The sequence below is a fragment of the Candoia aspera genome, chromosome 2, assembly GCF_035149785.1.
Source record: "Candoia aspera isolate rCanAsp1 chromosome 2, rCanAsp1.hap2, whole genome shotgun sequence".
NCBI lineage: Eukaryota > Metazoa > Chordata > Lepidosauria > Squamata > Boidae > Candoia > Candoia aspera.
In genome coordinates this window covers 248,887,776-248,909,114 of record NC_086154.1, presented here as the reverse complement: position 1 = coordinate 248,909,114, position 21,339 = coordinate 248,887,776, and the positions used below count along the sequence as shown (strand labels likewise).

Sequence of the window (21,339 nt, the reverse complement as noted above, 5' to 3'; positions counted from 1 at the left end):
CAAGTTATTCTCAAAAACTTCAAAGGCATAAGTTTTATTTTGTTCAGCCTTTCTGACAGTCCAGCTTTCACTGCCATATATTACTGTACAATTAGGAAAATCACATCCTTGACTCCACATACCTTTGTTGTCAAAGTTATATCTCAGTACTTTAATATTTTGTTTAGACTTGTCGTAATCTTTCTTCCAAATAGCAGTCATTTTGTTTCATGGCCACAGTCATCATCCCTGTGAAAATTTGAGCTAGGAAGATAAAGTCTATTATGACTTCAACTTCTCCAGTTTTTTACATTGCCTTGGCATTGCCTATTGACATAATCTACTTTTTAAAGTATTGAGCAGCAAATGACTTTCACTGTTTCTTCTATCACCCGTAATGAGAGATCCCTTAAGTCTTCCTTACCTCTAGACATCAGAATGGTATTAACATATTTAGGTTGTTACTGTTTGCTCCAGCATTTTTAATTGCAATTTGTATTTCTTCTAGTCCAGTCTTTCTCATAATGTATCACGCATAGAGCACTAGTTTGTAGTGGTTAAGGCAGAAACCAGGAGTCCATGAGTTCTAGTCCTGCCTGGGTGACCCTGGGCCAGTCACTCTCTCTCAGCCCTAGGAAGAAGGCAATGGCAAGCCACTTCTGAAATCTTACCACGAAAACTGCAGGGACTTGTTCAGGCAGTCGCCAGGAGTCCACACTGACTAGATGAAACAAAATAAAACAATAATAATAAAAATCCTGTATTCCTGCATATACGTTAAATAAATAAGGGATCTGTATACATCCTTGGTATACTCTTTTCCCAGTTCTGAAACATTTAGTTGCTCCATATTCCATTCAAACTGTTGCTTCCTGATTATCATATAAATTCTTCAATAGACAGATGAGATGGCCAGGATATGATTCTTAAAGGCTATCCACAATTTGTTGACGCGTACACAGTCAAAAGTCTTTGCATAATCAAAAAAAAAGCAAAAATAGACATCTGTTTTCTTTACTTTTTCCATGTTAACAGTGTGATCCCAGGTGTCTCTGCCACTTCTGAATTCAGCCTATACATTTGGCAGCTCTCATTCCATGCATTGTTGAGGTAAATTAAGAAGTATCTATTATTTAAATGGCAGGTAAAAGGAAAACCTTCATCTGAATTAATACAAAATGAAAATATTTGGCTTGCAGAATGCATTGTAAAACCTTCTATTCTCCCACTAATTTTCTCAAGAATGCTTTTGCTTCAAAGCTAGGCTAAATATTCTACTCAATGAAAATTCAACTTAATTTCTTTTTAGCTTGAAGAAAAACTTGGAAGGCAATACTCATTTGATTTGAAATTAAGCTGAAGCACCCCAAAGTAAACCAGTCTAAGGCAGTCTTGTTGGGATATCTTTCTTATATGTTTACAATAAGTTTAAACTAAGTAATGCCATTGTATAAAAGATGGCTTTCTAGAGACATCACATAGCAAACCCATGTAACGGAAGACATATATCTTATGCATATATAGCTGTTTTAGCTCTAGATAAAGAAACATTTGTTTAGCTATAAATAAGGAGGCATCTGTTTTATCTCTAAGATAAGGAAGCCTTTGTCTGTAATAAGCTACCACATTCCATTCCATTGGTAATAACTGGCTAAATTTCTAAATTTCAGAACTCTATAAAAAGGGAATCAAAGAGAAGTACTGCATGGCCACCCACCCAAAGCAACTTAATAATTTTGGTGAATAAACATATTTTGACCCACCAATCATTGTGTGTGTTTTATTGGACTCCCAGCTTGGCACAGACTGTGGGAAAAGAAGGTGTTTTAATCCTTCTGACAGTCTCAGAGGATCAAATGTGATTGAAAGGCTTAGTACCTTGCCTTTATAAATACAGTAGAAAAGGTTGCTTCTATTTCCCTAAAACCCCAAAGAGATAAGCAACAGCTGTGCACAGTTATTCAGTTTCCCTGCAATTCTCCACGGTGCTTTATTAATTAATTTGGCAAAACAGGAAATAATCAATTTCACCTTGCCCAATTGCTTTTTCAAGTGTTACGAATCTCTTTATGACAGTACCCCAGAAATTCCCAAGGAGTTGTAATTTGCTACTTAATAAGCAGTTTTCAACCTTTACATGCAAAGCAGTAAATGAGCCATTCTCAGAAGTGACTCCCTGTGCAGACTTGGAAATGTGGGTAATTTCCAGTTCTGTTGGCATCTAGTGCACTCCCAGTAAATCCCTATCTCCGGAGCAGAGCAAGCCCACATGCTGCTCAGTACAGCTAGCAAAAAGAGTTTGAGGTTTATTTAGTAAATATTAACAAACATCAAAAGCAGCTAAGTGGCAAAATAAGATAAAAGGCAGGCAAAAGGAGGGAAAGGGAAACATGAACAGGCAAGAATTTACATTGGGAACTCTACTGATCTGCATGTTTTTATATGATTTTTAATTTCTTTCTTTCTTTTACCTAGTTCAGCATTTTTCAACCTTGGCAACTTTAAGATGTGTGGCCTTCAACTCCCAGAGTTTCCCAGCTGGCTGGGGAACTCTGGGAGTTAAAGGCCACACATCTTAAAGTTACCAAGGCTGAGAAACACTGATCTAGTTTAATTGTTGTTAGCCACCCAGAGTCATGTATTTGAGACGGGCAATCATAAAAATGGAAGTAAACAAGCAAGCAAGCAAGCAAATAGATAAAATTATCTATATATCTATATCAAAAATACAGAACTTTCCAGAGCCACTGGAAATAATACTGTGGTAATTAGCATGGACAGTCCCAAAGGGAATGGCCTTTGTTCATTCCAAATTTATCCCTTTTATGTACATAACACAAAGCAGAACAGAAATGGAAAGTCGGATACCAGATGATCCCTCCTCTATTCTGCACCATAAAGGGAACCATTTGGTGGATGGGGATGATGTATCCAACACAAGCTACGTTTGCCCAGTTAAAGATAGGGATTATCTCCAGGATTTTAGAGCTGAGCTGAAATTTTGGGGACCACTGCTGAGATTTTCCTATTATTTGCATCCCTTCAAACCCAGAAAATTTTTCCACCCCATCTCCAAATGTTCTCTGCTGTATTTTTATGGTGATTTCAGACCCTCCCCCCATCAAATCTAGCAAAATTGTTTTCCCCCACCTGGAGCTTCTATCACTTCTGGATATTTTGGGACTGTTGGGACCCCAGGATGGGAAAGTTTGCTCTGCAACAATAGTAACCTGGGACCTTGTTAAAAATGAAAAAAAACCCCGCATCTGATGCAGGCTGCTAACACAGTTAGGAGAGCACCAGAAAAACAAATCAAATCAGGAAAAAAGGAAGAAATAAGTACTGTATAAGGCTGCCTCTGCTGCTATTGATTAGCACCATCCTCAATAACATACTAGAGAACTTTTTCTTTCCCTAGAGAAATTTACCGAAATGATCTCCCTTCTCTGCCTGTTTCCTACTTTTTTTCACTGAAATGCACAGGAGATTTCGAGAGGCTGTTGGCACCCAGTTCTATCTTTTCTAAAGAACCTTTGCCCCTTTACCTTTTCATTGCTAGACATACAGTTCTTAGCAAACCAGTCCCCATTTTTAGTGAATTCTTTCAGCATTGCCTACACACACACACACACACTTAACCTAAAGCAGGAAAATGTGCACCCATGGAGAAAATACAATGTGAAAAAAAGAATGAAAGATGCTGGTAAGCATTGGAACAAAATACTATCCAAAATAAATATTTTGCCCTCTCAAAACCTGTGAGTTCAGACTCAAGCTTGTTTACCCAGAAATAGTTTTGAGAACCAATGTGGAATAATTATTGAGGCACTGGACTAGGATCTGGAAGTTCCAGGTTCAAATCTGCTCCCAGCCATGAGAACTCACATGGCTTTGGAGCAGTCAACAATCTCCCAGCTAAACCTCTCTCACAGACTTGTTGTGGGAAAAAATTAGAAGTGCTATGTGTCCCACTTTGACTTAGATAAATCTAACAGATAAATCTAACAGATAAATACACTTGGCAGGACTTACACTTATCTTAACATCTAACGTGCATTTTCCAGAACGCACAAATGGTCAGACAGGAGGGCCCTGATAAGGATGAGGCCTGTAGCAGCAGATGATGGAGGAGATTCATCCATTCTTCCTCACCACAATCCAGCTAAAAAGGGTTTCTTTGAAGCTGATGTTTGTACTGGGAGAAAATCTCAATAATGCTACTTGCTAAAACATTAAATTACACATTAAATGAAGGGTCATGAAATGGATCATAGTTGCTAATGTACAAGGCTGGAGGTTAGCTAGATGTTATTTTTATTTGCAAAGGAATGTAAATAAAAGGACCCTAAGATAGGTGAGGTTGTCTTCCATGCTGTCATTTGTGAGATACTGTTTTTTTGGGAATATTCATCAGCTTCCAAAATATAATGGCTGAAAATATTTTCAAACCAAGTGTCTGCTCTTTGGATGCATCACTACAGGAAAATAGAGAAAGTACTTTATCCCTTAGCATTTAATTGCCACTGCATGAAACCTAAGATCCACTTTCAATTTTATCAATCTATGCAGCTGGAAGAAAAGGACCAGAAATGACCCAGAAAAGGGTTAGCTATATTAAAAATTAAGTTTTATAGGGGATACACATGGATAGTAGTATTTATCAGGAACACAGTTAAAAGGTTCTTCATCTGAAAAAGCTAAGAATGATAAAGATGGTGCTGATAAAAATAGTATTGCATTGACAGTTGTAAACAATGTAAGAGTGTGAATACTCACCTCACTCCAGTTTCCCACCAACCAATAGGCATCAATATGGAGGTTTCTGAAGTTTTCTGAATCAGAGTCATTTATTAACATTGTTTTAAAAACATTCTCACTGTTCTTTGGTATAGTGGTGTCTTGCACAAATGGACTTTCTGTGGGCCAAGGAGATATTTCACTGAAAGAGGACTTTGATGGGGTTGTGTTTGCAGATTTCTCTTCTGATGTATCTTCTAATAGTGTTGGTTGTTCTGTAACAGGATCTGCTGTCACAGGTGGATTTATTTGTACATGAAGACCTCTGAGATCTGTCGTCAATGAAACCTCAATTCCTCTTGCTGGAGTAACAGAAAATTGGCTGAAATTATCAGGCTGATCATCTGTATGTGAGATTCTTGAGACCTTGCTTGTGGTGAATGTAAGGAAAGATTCTGTTGATCTTTCAGTCTGGATGTTGTCTTTTATATCTCCTTCAGTACTGTTGGGTATTGTGTCATATGCTTCAGTTAAATAATTACCCTTTGGGTTATACATGGGGTCAATGGTAAAGGAGTCCTTGTTTATGGAGCTACCTTCTGAAGATATGTTCCCAGCATTTGTAACATGTGAATCAGTTATGATAGGTCCATGAGTGCTGTTTTGCAATAAGCTGTTGTCACTAGTTACACAGGAGACATTATTGGGTATGTTTGAGTCTGTGGAATTGTTTTGTAACATTTTTACTTCCAAGTCTTTGTTTTGAGAAGAATTTGCAAGGCTAAAGGAAGTGGGTATCAAAGTAATGTTTTTGAGCCTGGGTATTATTGTTGAATAGATTCTTGGCCATGGTTCTGGGGTGGCCAATTTTTTTGAAGGTCCTCTTCTGGGAGTAGCCCCCATTCTTCTAATGATCTTTCCATTATGGAACTTGAAATGAGTCATCAGCAATCTTTGGGTGGATAGGCATTGCTGTAGACCACACAGAGCTTTAGAGTGGGGTTTCTTCAAAACATCACAGGGTTCTCCATTATTTTTGGTACAAGTGACATAACGAGTACGTACTCCTCCACCACAGGTAACTGTACACTGCAAAATAAACTATCTTTAGATATCTCATCCACTTCTCCTCCAAAGAGACAAATAAAAATACCTAACCTGCTTTTTGGCACTACAGAGGCAGTAGCCATGAAATTGAGGGTTTATATTTAGCTGGAAATTTCTACCTGATGGATTGGATCTACCCATTCAAGCTAGCCATTGGACTTTTCAGGATAGAAAAGGTCAGAACAAGCTTTCTGTTGAGCTTCGACTTGGCTTGAGCAACAAGTTTTCTTGACCTTTATGTATTCCTACGATCTCAGCCTTGCCTCTTGACTTCATTACATAGCTATGGCTTCTGGCTCTATCCTTTCAGTCACTCTTGAATGTCATAACTGTTGAGTTAATTCTATGACAACCTTGCCCTAATGTATGGGTTTTAGATTGTAGTACAACTGGGGACACCTAGCTGACCATGCCTGATAAAAAAAGGGTTAGCAGAGTGAGACGTGGTTCATCATTAGATGGGAGACCACCAGAAAATCTTTGGTCTGGAGCTAGGCTGAAAAGCCACTAAAAAAAACCCCTGGAAAAAGCCAATGGAAAAAACTTCCATACTGGCAAAACAAACAAACAAACAAAAACACCAAACCCTTACGGAGATATGTATACTTAATCACTGAAGGTTGACCTTGATTTAACTGAGTCTTTGCTTTTTAGCCCAGCTAGGTGGCAGTATCCAGCTGAACTTGTAAAGTTAAGAAGGGTCAGACTGGTTAGTAATTGGATGAGAGACTAGCAGGACATTTCAGAAATGTACGCTAGATGGGAAAGTCAGAAAATTTCCCAGTAAAAGGTAATGGTCAAAAATACCCCATGAATATGGCCTTGAAGTCACAATGAGTCAAGTTTGACATGACTTTTATAGTACAGTTCCCAATGGACATGCTAACTGAGAATTATGGGAGATATACAGTAGTTTGACACATTTGGAAGGCACCAGGGAGGAGAAGGCTGCCCTACAACTTTCACAGCCTCCCAAGTCTATGCTTCACTCTGCCAGCAGTATTAGAGCAGGAGTGCATGAATAAGAGTTGTATTCCAAAGAATATTGTTCCCAGCAGAGATCCAGAGTAACAGATGGTAGACGCCTGGTGGATGAGCGAGTGGGCATGGCCACTGTCAGCCTTAGGAGAGGAAGCTCGCCTGTGCAGCCCCACAACCCTTTAAATGTTTTTTCATCAATTGGATTCACCCATCACACTAACATGGCTTGTTTTAACCAATCATGCTGAATGAACTACAACTGTTTGGGTTTATACTGCAAGCAAAGCTATAGCCCATGGTTTATAAATTGCAGCCAAACAATATGCTATGGCTAAATGCAATGTGTGAACTCCGCCAACGGGGGTCATTGGAACCTTCCAGAAGTCTTGAACTTCACTGATACCTGGCTTTGCCTGGGACACTGAAATAATGCTTAACTATTCCATGCTGAGAGGAAAGAGCACATAATATGCTGTCCTTTTGATATGTCAGCATCCACTATGATCTTGGAAGTCTGTTGTACATTGCTGCTGGTATTCTATCCAGAGCAGGCACTCAGATCCACCAGCCTAGTTACACACCATTTTAGCAGACATTAAACTACAGAGCCACATCTGGAGTTGCTTCCCGGAGAATATGCTTTGCTGATGCACAAGATCACTAATTTAGATGTTAGGCTTCATCAACAGTATTAATTGAAAATAACACTTAATTCAGTTGTTCCAAATCTCAAGTTTTCATTTGGCCAGAAATCAGAAGAGACTTGATGGGTGGTATAAAATCAATCAGCAGAAGAATATTGGTGAAATCATATCCAATTTTACCCTTCATTTAATTTATTATACAAGGGAAGAAAAAGCAGCTTGAAGCCATGTGGGTTAGAAGCTACACATCTGTCCCCTTCTAATCACAGTAATATCAGTAGAGGATTTCTTAATAACAGGAGGCAGCAAACCTTTAAACATTTTTAATTAAAGAACTACAGAGTCATTAATTTATAAAGCAAGAGGCATGTTGTTTTTCTTGGGCAAACACTATCCTAAATAATGGATAGTCATTGCTAAGTCTGCTATAGCCCATTTCCATGTTAAATTTGTTTTTGTTTTTGTTTACTTCTGCATGAAAGCCTACATTTACATACAAATTACGCATTTCTTAACAAAATGGGCACTTTTTTAAATAAGAATTTTATTAAGTTTCAAACAAAGATAAAAACTACAGAAAAACAAAAAACTACAACTACAAAACTTCCAAGCTGCGCTGTAGCCTTAAAGGGACATTAAGACCAGCCATACCATTTCTAAATCACCCAATTTATGTATTTTTTAAGTATATTTACCCTAAGAGAGGTTTCTACAGCAAGGAGAGGCGGGCTCTCTTGGTGCTTATTGTTATTTTTGGGATTAATTTTTTAAAAAATTCTTTTTAAGTTTTGGCTTGTTTTCCATCCAAATATTATGGAGGATTGAGAGTAAATAACTGTCTCCCTGTTGTTATTTTTGTACTAAATTTGAAGATATTAGCATTTTCCTACACGTTGAATTGGCTGTTTTGAACTTTCATTTTTCTACTTCTACTTTCCCTGGGGAACTGTCTGCTTATCTTACTTTAACTGTGTGGACACATTCTTTCGTATCTTCAAATTTTGCTAGGTAGATACTCCTGATTGCTAAAATATTATTTATTTCTTGCCTTAGTTTATCTTAAAGGCCATGGGAATTCAGATAAACTGGTTTTAGAATCAGCAGTTCCAGTGTTTTCAAGCAGCTGGCAGGATTCAAAACCCAACTCTTCCTGAACCAAGACAGAATGCAAAATAATAATTGTACATACCAAAGGTGCAATAGGAAAATAGCTCTTTTCATAGGCCTAGAGAGAAAAATGGTCTGAATACGCATCTCTTGCTTAATCTAAACCAAGGATGGGATGTTAACCTCAACTCTAAGCTGCCCTGAGTTCTTATAATCAAAGTTGATTTACAAACTTACCTCAGTCCAGTTGCTTACAGTCCAGTCAGATGGGCACAAGGTATCCCTATTACATGAGAGTCGAGTCTTTGGTTTTAGCAGATGCTGGCACGCCTCTGCCGGCAAAGCCTGCTCATCAAATCCCACTGTCTGGATACAAAGGACAGTGCGCTTCTTTTCTCCTGTGGGGCCACAGGTGGTGGAACACTGCTGCCATTCCCCTGCCCACCATCTGTACAGAAAGCCAAAAGGGAACGAAGAATAACAAAGTGCATGAAGTGAAACTGGAAAGTCAAGATCAGCAATATTATGGAAGCAGACCAAAGAGACTGCTGAAATACTCATATTCTGAGCCCAGATTTCTCCATATTAAGTATTAGGCTTCCAACATTTTTTACTCTCTCAGCTTGGACTATGGGAAATTGGATGAGGGTACACTCATGCCAGCTCAGCAAGAGCATTTCCTTACTAGCAATCTTTAATTTGCAAGGAGTAATGCTATTTGCTTTCCCAATCACTACCACTGGAAGTGGCTTTGTTGTTGTTGTTGTTCAGTAGTTAAGTCGTGTCCAATCCTTCGTGACCTCATGGACCATGGCTATCATTTTACATATAAGCGTCAGCCCCACTAGACAGAACAGTCCAGAAAATAAGCTCCACAGGAAGACTAGAACTTTATTGAGACGGCTACAGTAACAGAACCTTGCGAATCTAATTATGCTTTACTTCCTCCCCTGCTTATACTAATATGAATTACGGAGGTTTCTGTCTGAGACCTTTTCGCATTCCTCCTTCAGGCTTAAGTGATGTTTCACTCATCGTTGCTTTGGTAACATACCTCCCCTCTCTTCATCAAGATCATCCTCTTAACTCTCTACAACACTAGTATAATCGAGATCCAAAAGTCCACACACTGTGGTGAACAGAAATGGTTCTTCTCCATCAGAGCTAAAAAACCTGAGACCCCAGGACCGCCCTGAGACTATGAAAACCTTGGTTGAGCACAACTCAGAACTCCGCCAAAAGTTGCCATCAAACTGTAATTTCCATTATGGCAGAAGAAAGTTGTTACATACATACATGGGGAGATACAGCATATCAATTTTATTACTGTGTTTTTAAAAAAAATAAAACTATGTACCCTGGGCATGTGCCAGTATATTTTATATACTTTCTAGTTGTTGAGATGTGGGGAATTGTATTTTTAAGGTAGTCTCTAGATTAGAGATCCTAGCTTGCAGAGAATAATGTGAGGATGCTTGGGTTTAAATTGGACTTTGGTTGAGCTTGTGCCATACTGGCCAAAATTAACCAGTACCATCCTTACCATTAACAGAAAATAAGAATTGGTATCATCTAATTGTTATGGATGCACTCTTACAAATGTAGGAATGCATAGGTTGGTGATAGTTGTATATCTTGATTCTGTGAATGATGATAATAAAAGAACCAGCTTGGGTGAAAATCATGCAACATTATGAATGAATGAATGAATGAATGAATGAATGAATGAGTGAGTGAGTGAGTGAGTGAGTGAGTGAGTGAGTGAGTGAATGAATGAATGAGATCCAAGAGAAAAGTTTACTCTGGTGGGTGGCATGAATGGATGAATGGGAATGAGATGAGAGAGCACAGAATAAGTAACTTGGGCATTTGGAGACCTAAGAATGAATGATAAGATTGACTTGTAGTGATCATCTACTTAGAAAAAGCTCTCTTTCTTTCAAATATATGGATTAAGCACATCTCTTCCTGTGTACAGGAAAAGAGTGATTCAAAAATCTTGACTGATTTGATTGGATATGATCAAGGACTAAGAGAATTAGTGAAGGATACAAGAGAATAACATTATTATGTGGTATTGTCAGTAGTGGATCTTGGGAAAAAATGGATATAGAAGAAATGAAATATGTGAAAGAAACCAGAGTTTAAGTAGAATAACTGCCGAAAGAGAAAGTACAAATCATGTATGAAAAAATATTAGAAAAATGAAATACATAAAAGAAATATTGCAAAGGCAGTGCTTGAAGCAGTATATGAATATGATACAAGCAAGAATGCTTTGTAAGACTAGAAAGATATAGAGAGGTATAGTGACATGCTATTGATATAAACTACAATTAATCATACCATGTATACTCACAGATAAGCCCATCCACGGATAAGCCAATCCTCAAATTTTTAACCAAAATACCATGAAAAATGTGGATAAGCTGACCCTTGAAATTTTCATGTTTTTTCAATATATTCTGAAGGACTTCATTTATTTTCATATTTTCTATCAATAAATGTTGTTTTCTAGAACAGATTCTGTTTTAAATTTTCACAATTGGCTTATCTGTGGGTAGTGTGTGGGCTTATCCTCAAGTATATAAGGGTACTTTTAAAAAGTATTACTGTATATACTTGCAGATAAGCCCATCCACAGATAAGCTGAACCCAATTTTTTAGGTGTATTTTGGAATCTAAAACCTTGGGTTATCCACAAGTATATATGGTATTTTTTCCCCCTTATCAGATGCCTTAATTCCTTTGCCATAAAATTTCTTAACCTTTTCTGCATTTCGCAAAATGTTAATAATGCAAAAAGGGAAAGCATGCTGAGTATGTACGTATACAGTTTAGTCTGCCCTAGGCCCAACAATATCTTTGTCCTAATCCTGCTTAATTTTTTGCAATGCAGTTACTGGCCTGTCACTAAAAGGCCAAACGTGGCCCTAGATCCCAAAATAGTTCCATATTCTCCATCCTGAGGACCAGCAATAATCTCCTGATCAATCCATGTCACTTAGATTGCAAGACAAGGGGAACCAGGCATGTGTTTTGTTCCATGCCTCAGGATGAAAAGTTCCACCCAATTTTAACACCATTAATCAGGGTTGATTCTCCATTATGGCATACTTTAGTAAATGTTCGCAGTGATTCTATCTAGTCTTGTGCTCCTCCACTGAGAAAGCAAGACCCAGAGACAATGAGATTTAGAAACGCATATTGAAAATCATCCAGGATTCAGTTTCACGTGATGGACAGTTTGCAGTGGGAAGCTGAAGGTGGTCCTGCACGCTTGATTACAGTAATGACAGTACCCAAAACCTTTGACATTTTCTAAGAAATCTGCTTAATACATTTATTATGTATTATATAATAAATGTAGTATATAATACATAATAATATAATAAAGTCCCCTTTTGGGAGAGATGGGCGGTGATAGAAATTTGAAGAATAAAAAATATTAATGCTAAGCTTTAAACCTTTTCAATCCATACACTGTTTGGAAGCCAGACTTTTATCAGTTACCTGCCTCCTATATATCAGCTTCTGTGCTGGAAAACAGAGCTGCTCTTCCCTTGCTTTCAAGCCTTAGAATGTGGCTAGTTCTCTCAAAGCCAAAAGGCACGCCCCTGGGAAATTATGTAACTTACTGTTCCCAACTGCTCACTGCATAGGTAAATATCTCAGGGAGAGCAGATCTGGGCTACAAAAACCAGAACAATTACTAGATGGCAGCAATGATTTAGAGTTTTTAAAAATTCTTTATGATCATATAGTGGTTGTCTGGATGCTCATCCCAGATCTAGGTAAGCCTGATTTAAAATGTATCTCATAGGAGAAAGAGTCAATAAACCGATGAACAAACATGTCATATCTGATTATATTTCTGCTTACAACATTCTTCAATGAACTTAGATATGTGTCATGCTGCATGGAAAACAGTCCTGTTTTGAAAATGTCCTCTGTTCTTAAAGGCAATGCAATTCAAACTGAGTTAAGGATAAAAAACACCAAAAAAAGTGAGCAACAGAATTTGTCCGGTACAAGGGGGTTCAGTTGCTTGGGTTTCTAGCACAGTCCAACATTGGTGAATTTGTGGCCAAAGACTATGTATGAGGTGCCTTGGCATCGGCATTTTTATTTTGTATTTATTATGCTTGCATTCATGCGGTTTAATTGTTTTGCACTGTGAGTCACCCAGAATTATTTGCATAATAATAGAACTGGGGGCAATGGAATCTGCCTTAAACTGCAGTTTTAACTGCACCTTAGTTGAGAACAAATCCTACTGAACCTCTGCGTAAACATCTACATTGCATTACAATATAACCTGATACGCCGATGATATTCAACCATACGTCTCTGCACCCGGCACTTAAGCAAAGTTGATGTCCTGTCCTGATGCCTGGAGGCTGTGGGTGTCTGGATGGGGAACAACAGGCTTCTACTGAACCCTGGCAAGATCGAGTGGCTTTGGCTTTTAGGGCCTCCCGAATCTGGGACTTTACCATCTTTGGTACTGGATAGGGTGGTACTGCCCCAAACAGACCCAGTGTGCAACTTGGGGGTCCTCATGACTCATGACTCATGCTCAAGGAGCAGATGGCAGTCGTGGCCAGGAGGGCCTTTGGACGACTTCGTATTGGGCACCAGATATGCCTGTTCCTAGATTGTGAGGCTCTGCTCACAGTTACCCATGCCCTTGTCACCTCCAAAATGGACTACTGTAATGTTCTTTACATGGGGCTGCCCTTGAAGAGTACCTGGAGGCTCCACCTGGTGCAAAATGCAGTGGTAAGGGCAGTTACATGTGCCTCTAGAAGGACACATGTTACACCTCTGCTCTGTAAGCTGTATTGGTTACTAGTTTGCTTCCGGGTCTAACTCAGGGTACTCATTTTGACCTGTAAAGCCCTACATGGCATGGGGCCAGGTTATCTGAGACATCGCCTCTCCTGATTACATCTACCCATCCCACTAGGTCCAGCAGGAGAGGCATGCCGTGGGTCCTGTCTGCTAAGGAGTTCCATCTGATGGGACCCAAGAGACGAGCCTTTTCTGCTGTGGTGCCTGCCCTTTGGAACCTCATCCCCCCCACCCAAGGTGAAGTTAGCCCCAACCCTTATGGCCTTCCAGAAAGCCCTCAAAATGTGGTTTTTTCATCAGGCTTGGGGATCCCTTGACTGTCATGAGTACTGATGGTGAGCAGGAAGGGGCCTCTATCCAGGGTGGAAAACGCATGCGTAGTACTGAGGAGTTAAGCAGCCATTCAAAGAGACACAGATCAGACCTGCCTTAACCTTTGGGGTTTATCTGTCTGGGTTTTTCCCACGCTTCTTCAGTTTGTTAGGATTTTCTGTCTAATGTAGCAGTAATAAAGCACTAGAGACCTATTCCTTGTCTCAGCGTGGTTCCTGGCTGTTAGGACATTGACAGCAGGGAGCCCACATGGTGGCTATTTCATGCATAATATTCTGATTTTGACCCTCTTGTGATCTTGGTTTCAATTATTAATATAATTGTTTTAATTGGTTTTATAATACGTGTAAATAATTGGCTTTGTTGTACGCCGCCCAGAATCACTGTCTGTGAGATGGGCAGCCATATACTGTATGTTCGATTAAATAAATAAACACTTTTTCTTTGGTGAGTCTAGAACTCTTCATTTTCAAACTCTCTCTATGCAGGGATGCCTCTGAGCCTTTTTGTTCACTGTGATATCACAGAGGCCACTCATTTTCAAATAAGATTGTACTATCAGTTAGCATCCAAATAATTAGCACAGAATAATTATAGCAACTTTGTGGTTTGTGTTTTAAAGAACAAGCACGCTATTTACAGGGACTATAATGTCATTCCAAAGATGGCCACCCACTGAGATGTGATCAGCATACATTGCTGTTATAAGGGCAGAAAACCCAGTAAATGCTTGTAGCAGATGTTCAGTGTTTACTCTGCAAAATCAGCATGAGCCATCATAAAATTATCTGCTAGTTAGTTTAATCATGATTAACATTCTTAGACAATGAAATCCCCTCAGATTTTTTAAAGTTCATAGCAGAGAGAGTATACAATAGATTCAGGCTGCAATCCTACTTTCTTGCCACAGTAAGTAAATCTAAATTTTATGGGAATTATTTCTAAAAAGGCATATTAAACCTCATATATTTGGGAAATATGTGGACAGTTATGTGAAGTATAGAAACACATAGTGAAGTTGTTGCACTGAAATAATGGGTACTAGGAAAGTTGATGCAATTGAGATACATTCAAATTGCATATATTAGGGAATGTTCCTTGTGAAAATTAATGTGTTTTTTCTTGCGTTTTGCTTTTCTTAAAATGATTTTCAGAAAAAAACAGATGCTGTGGAATAATAAATGAATACAATGGACATTGACTGGTAAACTGATTTTACCTCCTAACTTCTGAAAAGTCACGTATATGATTAAATGCAACAGAAGGCCAACCTAGAAATGATATCATCTGCTATTGACTCTTTGATGTTTAATCAGATAATACAAGTAACAAGCAAGGTATGGATGTAACTTTCATCAGAATTGTGATATAGGAAGAGAATGAGTGTAGCTCTGTCCTTCTGCATCATATATCTGCAAAAACTATCCCCCTTCTTCTGGGATATAGTTAGCCTTGAGGGAAAAGCTTGCAGTTTCTAAACTGAGAGAAATAAGTGGGGCAATTGTTATCAGCAGCATGGCAGAGGAAGAAAATGATCCCCTTTTTCAATCAGTATTTTCTGACTGAAAGAAAATCGATGATTAGAAATTACAAAATTGAAGGAGCCAGAACAAGCAATCCATTTAGTTCATCTCTACTGGTCAACATTTAGGAAGTTTTGTATAGCATCGGCAAACCATTGCCATATGCCTCAGAACTGGCCTTCAGAGGCATATGGCAATGGTCCTACATTCCACATCTCCTGTAGAACTTTTTCAGTCACATGTTAGCTATTAAGATGGCCCCCAACACAGGAAGAAATCTTTGAGAGCTGCTCCATGCTCAGGTAGGTAGTCAGAACTTGGAATGTTTAGATATGCAAATAGGAAATTAATCAGAGAAATAAGATTGATCAACAGGCTGATGACATGAAGACTGACCTTCATGGTTTATTTAAAGATTCTTTTCCTTACCTTTGATTCAAGGGGAAGGGGACTTTATCTCTCCTTGGGAAATGCCACAATCTGCAGCGATACACCACACAATTTATGACTTTTCAATTTAAAGTCCTTCACACATTATCTCAGTTCACGTTATGACAGGGTTTGGCAACCTTTTCGGATCAATAGTGGCCATGCCAAAAATGACTGCTGAAATCTCACAAACCTTTCTCTGAGATCTTATCTGTTCTGGTGCAAGAATGCAAAAACTTTGTAATTTTCACCTAAAATCTGTGAGAACCCCAAAATCTTAAGAAAATTAAACCAATGTTTAAATTAAAAAATTTTACAATTTAATTTAGAGAGTTTATAGATGGTGCTTTGGCAACACCTCCCTTATAACAACCTCCTAAGATATGCCATGTTGCAAAGGCAGAACTAAGAGAATTAGTGAGGATATAAAACATGATGTTATTAAAGTACATCATCTATCACCAGTGGTATCCATGGGGGTAAAAAAAATCGATATGGCAGTTGCGCAGAGCAATCAAAGTCCATCCCTTTTGTATGTGTTTCAGTGTCACATGCACATACAAATTGGTGGGACTTCAACTGCACAGTTGCAACGGCCTCTTCTTGACTTTTTTAAGCCCCTCCCTGTACACACTGCTGCCCATCATCCTTTACTACTGGTCCTTCTCGTTGCTGAAAGCTTTAGTTCATTATTGTCTGAATGAATGTAGATTCTGGATCATTGCCTGAGAAAATTGTTGACTTAGCCAGAAGCTGACAAAAAGTTGGAATAAGGGATAGTGGCTAAAACATTATTGAGTTATTCACTCTGCTAACCCATTGTCATATTATTACTGATCCCTCACACAGTTTAATTTTAATTTAATTTGAAAAGTTATTTTTTCTGTAATCTTATATGGCTTGTGATGGACCAATTTTCCCACCCCCCGGAAAGATTATAGTTCATTTGTCATCATTATCTTAAAATACTTTCCTCTATATTATATTATACATGTGCATACCTTGGTGGACAATCCTTTTCAATGCATTTTTTTTGTTTTGCCTTGGGCTGTGTTTCTGGATCACAAAACAAGTTTTTCACCACACTCTTCCCCTTTTTCATACAGTGGGCAATCTGTCTTTGAAACCCTAGAAGAAGGAAACAAGAAATGTAAAATCTTTACATGTATCTTTAAGAAGGTAAACATTTTTGTGTGTGGCAGTAACTCATATTAGGGGTTAACACTGCTGGGAAGTTGCTGGGTACACAGAGTTTCAGGAGGGCGTTTACAAAAAGCTTTGGGCATGTATGCTTCTGGGCAGGGAGGTCAGTTCATCTTGGCCTTCCATGTCCAAGTACTGGGTAGCTAGCCTACCAGTAATGCGTGATTGGTTGAAGCTGGTTGAGCTCTGCTCTGCTCACTACATACTTTTAGTTTCTGACAAGAGTGAAATTCTCTTGTCTACATTAATCACTCCACAGAGGCAACGAGAGGTCACCTCCAGCAATTACTTGCTCAGTTATTATTAGTTTGAACAGAGCTAATATGCTTTCTACGCTTAATTAAAAAAAAACACACACATGAAAAGATGGTTGATTTTTACGGTGCAATAACCACATTAAATCAGGGCAAAAACGTAAAATTAAAAAACTTAAAACTCCAGTCTAGTTTTTGAACATTTGGTGCCGGCATTTGGTCAGGCAGGATGCCCTCCTGAAAATCTGTGGGCTCAGCAGTTCCCCAGCAGCGCTAACCCCTAATATGAGCTACTGCCACACACAGAAAGTTTACCTTCTTAAAGACAGAAGTTTTAAAATTAAGTTAGGGCAAAATAAAGCTTGCCTTATGGAACATTTTCCCATCTCTCTCCATCTGAAGAGAGACCAGCTCCATCCCTGTTGGTTTTCCGGCTTTGTCATCAGGGGGCTGAGGGTATCAGGGGACCGGTGAGATCCTGAGGTGGCGCCATTGCTGATCAAATTTCGTGTGTGTGTGTGTGTGTGTGTGTGTGTGTTTTTTCTAACTTTTAAAATATGACTGTGTTTGACCTGTTCATGGTTTTTATAACTTTTTGCTGTACGCCGCCCAGGGTCACTTCCTGTGAGATAGGCAGCCATATAAATTTGATAAACAAACAAACAAACAAATAAAACAAAAGCTGCTTTTATTACCTGGATTAGGAAAAATACCATTCTTTGCCTGAAGTCTAACTCATTAGTGATTAGTAGACACATAGTTTAGCTTTCTGTATGCTGATTTTATTGGTGGCCTTTCAGAGGGCATGTAAATAAGGTATTAATAGAACACTATTTGCCAGTTCTGGAGCAATTTCATTATACCCAAGTTGGTATATCGTTAGAATAATGAACGGTGAGACCAAAGCAGCTGACAAGAGAGAGGAAAGGGACTTGGAGCATTGTGATTTCTTACCACTGCCACAAGTTACGCTGCAACTTGTCCAGCTTCCATATTTCCAAAAGTATTCAGGCTCCTCCACTTCGTTCTCCAAGTGGGAGTCTTTGCGGACAGTGTATTCATATTTTATTCCAGGGTTATTCTCCTGAAAAAGGAGCTGAACAAGATTTATTGTACATTTCAATCACAAAATGATATTGAACCGGAATACTCTCTTCTTTTCTTTTTCTCTATTTTAGGACTACCAGGTAGGGGCTACAAAGATCCAGAAGGCCATGAGCCAAGCCCCAAACCACAGATCACAATTAAGGAAGCAAGAACCACACAGAGACGTTAAAAAGGAGTTTTAATATAAGAATTAAAGATAAAGTATTATTCTTGGAAACTGCAGGGGTCACTCCAGCCCTCTATTATTTAGCTATCTTGAGTTTCTCCAGTTTGGTGGAAATAATAAATAAATTATTGTGCTCATTAAGATGAAGTCTCTTTGAACATTTTGAATCTCTTCCCTCCAGGCTTCTTACAAGCTGGTATGAACTGTAGATATGTAGGGTTTTCTGCAGATTATGCTAAAAATGTCAAGATGGTGGCCACTACAGTGTGATTGAAGCTCCACCTGTTTTTAACGCACATCATTTCAGGCTTATCATCATGGCTGCCACCTTGACTTGTGTAGATGTAAACTGCTAACTGAAGCCAATTTAGTGGCCTGCTAGAACCAATGAAATGGAGCAGAGCTTATAACATAACTGAGAAGCTGACACAGAAAAAGATTATCTTAAAATAGCTTCAATGAGCATGTCAGAGAAACACAGGTTATTGATCTTACACATTCAGCCCACCCAAGCATAAAGAATCACGCGCTTAGACATATTAGGTTAAGAAGTAAAAGAATTTTTTACTGACTTTATTGTTGCTTGTGTTACATCCATCTTGGTGGAAAAGATGAAGTTCCTTTGTTCTTCTTTTCTTTCTAAATACTTAGTTTGCCCTAAACTCTCAGCCCTACAGCTGCCAAGAGCTGTGTGGAAGAAAGGGGCAGAATCCTTCATCAAGGCCCAAGCACATGGCCCTGATGAATGGAGAGCAAAGCAGCATGCTTGCTTCTCCCTGAGTGCAAGAAGAGGAAGGGGAGAGAGAGGAAGTGGGAGTGGCAACAAACAGCTTCCTCAGAGTTGCATTGTGGGACAACTCAATTTACACGCTAATTCACACGCTAATGAGGCATGCTGGATTTGCCAGGACTTTCAACACTAACCAACTCTCTCTCATCTGTGGATTATGTCTGGAGTTCCTCCTGCTTCCTTCCCAGCCTCCTCACCTTCTCTCACAACAAGATAGCAAAACAAATTACAGTTTTCTGGATCTCTTTGCTTCCATTTATTTTTGCATCCCAGATCTTGCAGCTCTAATATTTTGATGTGTTCAGTCAAAGAAGTATAAAACCAACAATCCTTTCCATAAGCCCCTGGAATGATAATCTAACGAGATCTGCAGGCTATATGTTCTATAGCACCAAAATCATCATCATCTTCTTCCTCTTCCTTTTTCCCAAACAAAAAAAAAGTGACCAATACATACATGCTGGGCAACACAGTTATCAGGCAGATAACTGGCTCCAGTGGCAGTTTGAGAAGAGTGACAGATTTGGAGCAGTAGACTGGGGCCAATATAGCAGGAAACTGACCAGGACCGTTTTCTAGAAGGCCTTCTAGCCCAAATGCCTAGTCTGAGGGGTAGTTCATCAGAGCAAGGTATTGTGGGCAGAGGATTTTTGCAAAAGTAAAGAGAAAAATCCCCAAGGATGAGAAAACCTGATACACCTTAGTGGGAACCATTGATAGTCATCATCTATAAAATGGTGACTAAGAGGGGGAAGCCTCAGGAACTGGGAAAGTTAAACAGAATGGGCTGGCTATTAAAAGAAGATAGAGGAAAAGACACATAGGAACAAAACGTAGAGACAGAACCGTCTAATTATCTGGAGATTACATCCAATTCACAGTAGGTTCACCTTGAGAAATTAATTTGATATATTACCAGGCATATCAACGTGATCATCCATTAGTACATTGGACAACATACCCATTCCCCAACAATGATACAGAGAGAGAGAGAGAGACAAAGAAAGGAGATAATGCACACAATTCAGTGAAAACTAGGTATATACAGGGAATTCTGAAACTATGAAAAACTAACAGAAGAGATGGCTAGGCCAGAAATAATCTCCTCTGCAATATTTATTGCAGGACCATACTTTCTGTGGTTTTCTATAGGATGACCATGTGCAGAAGAGAACAGATTTCTCCATGTCATTTAAGATTTGAACAGTAGAATGAATCATGGGATGTACATAAATATTGCCAACTTTTGAGAGACTCCAAAACAATGTCTCACTAGGCAGGAACCACAAGAATCAGTTTCTCCAAGGTATATTTCCTGTTGGCTGTTCACAGCATGCTTATTTATTTATTTATTTATATTTATATTTATATTTATATATACTATGCATGTATAATATCCTACAAGGTCCAGTTAAAAAACTGGCACCTATCAAGTTCAATGCAGTAGATCACATTGGATCCAGCTCACAAGCTGTTCTTTGCAGCAGCAAAAGCATGTGAAATGAGAAACTGCAAATGTTGAAAATTCCTTTTCTGCGCTACATTCAGTCTGCATCACACCCATTATTGTCAGCTAATGCCTGTTTCCCACATGACGCACTGGCATACCTGTAACCACAAGGATTCATTTGTGGGTCCTGAAGCAGTGAGGTTTTCCAAATCTCCTTTTCTTCCATACTGAAATATTGTTCCTGCCACTTTGTAATCTCCATTCCACTGAATCATAAATCCTCCATTTAGGTAATACTTCTGAGGGTCTTCACTTCGCAGAGCAAGGAAATTCCCTGCTTCTGACACTTCAACCACCTTGATGTGTCTTGCGCCTTTGGGAATCAGGCCAATGTCAACATAACCTATGTGAGGAAAACAAATTGGATTTTAAAACATCTCCAGATGTTGAAGCCCAGCTGGCATCATCCAGTGGTCCAGGATGTTGGGACCTGCAGTGTCTAAAAGGCCATAAATAGCCTACCTGGGGCTTAGAACAGAGGTGGGCAATATGTGACCTCGACTACCTTTAGTCCTGTCTAGCATTCCAGGAGCTTTTAAAAATATTTTAATTTTTATTTTATTAATGAAATTTAACAAAGAGAGAGAACAATTATATAACAGTGATAGTACAATT

The 21,339-nt window shown here is 38.9% G+C and overlaps 1 protein-coding gene across 1 annotated transcript in view; it reads right to left on the bottom strand.

Annotated features, from left to right (window-relative positions):
• The window catches only part of ADAMTS12 (ADAM metallopeptidase with thrombospondin type 1 motif 12), a 177,879-nt gene that overhangs the window by 19,947 nt on the left and 136,593 nt on the right, over nt 1–21,339 (bottom strand). The window contains exons 15-19 of the mRNA XM_063295767.1: nt 20,823–21,067; nt 18,106–18,247; nt 16,696–16,822; nt 8,793–9,003; nt 4,756–5,805 (exon numbers count right to left, since the gene is read on the bottom strand). Of these exons, the coding sequence (XP_063151837.1) occupies nt 4,756–5,805; nt 8,793–9,003; nt 16,696–16,822; nt 18,106–18,247; nt 20,823–21,067 (1,775 nt within the window). The remainder of the gene's footprint in view (nt 1–4,755; nt 5,806–8,792; nt 9,004–16,695; nt 16,823–18,105; nt 18,248–20,822; nt 21,068–21,339) is intronic.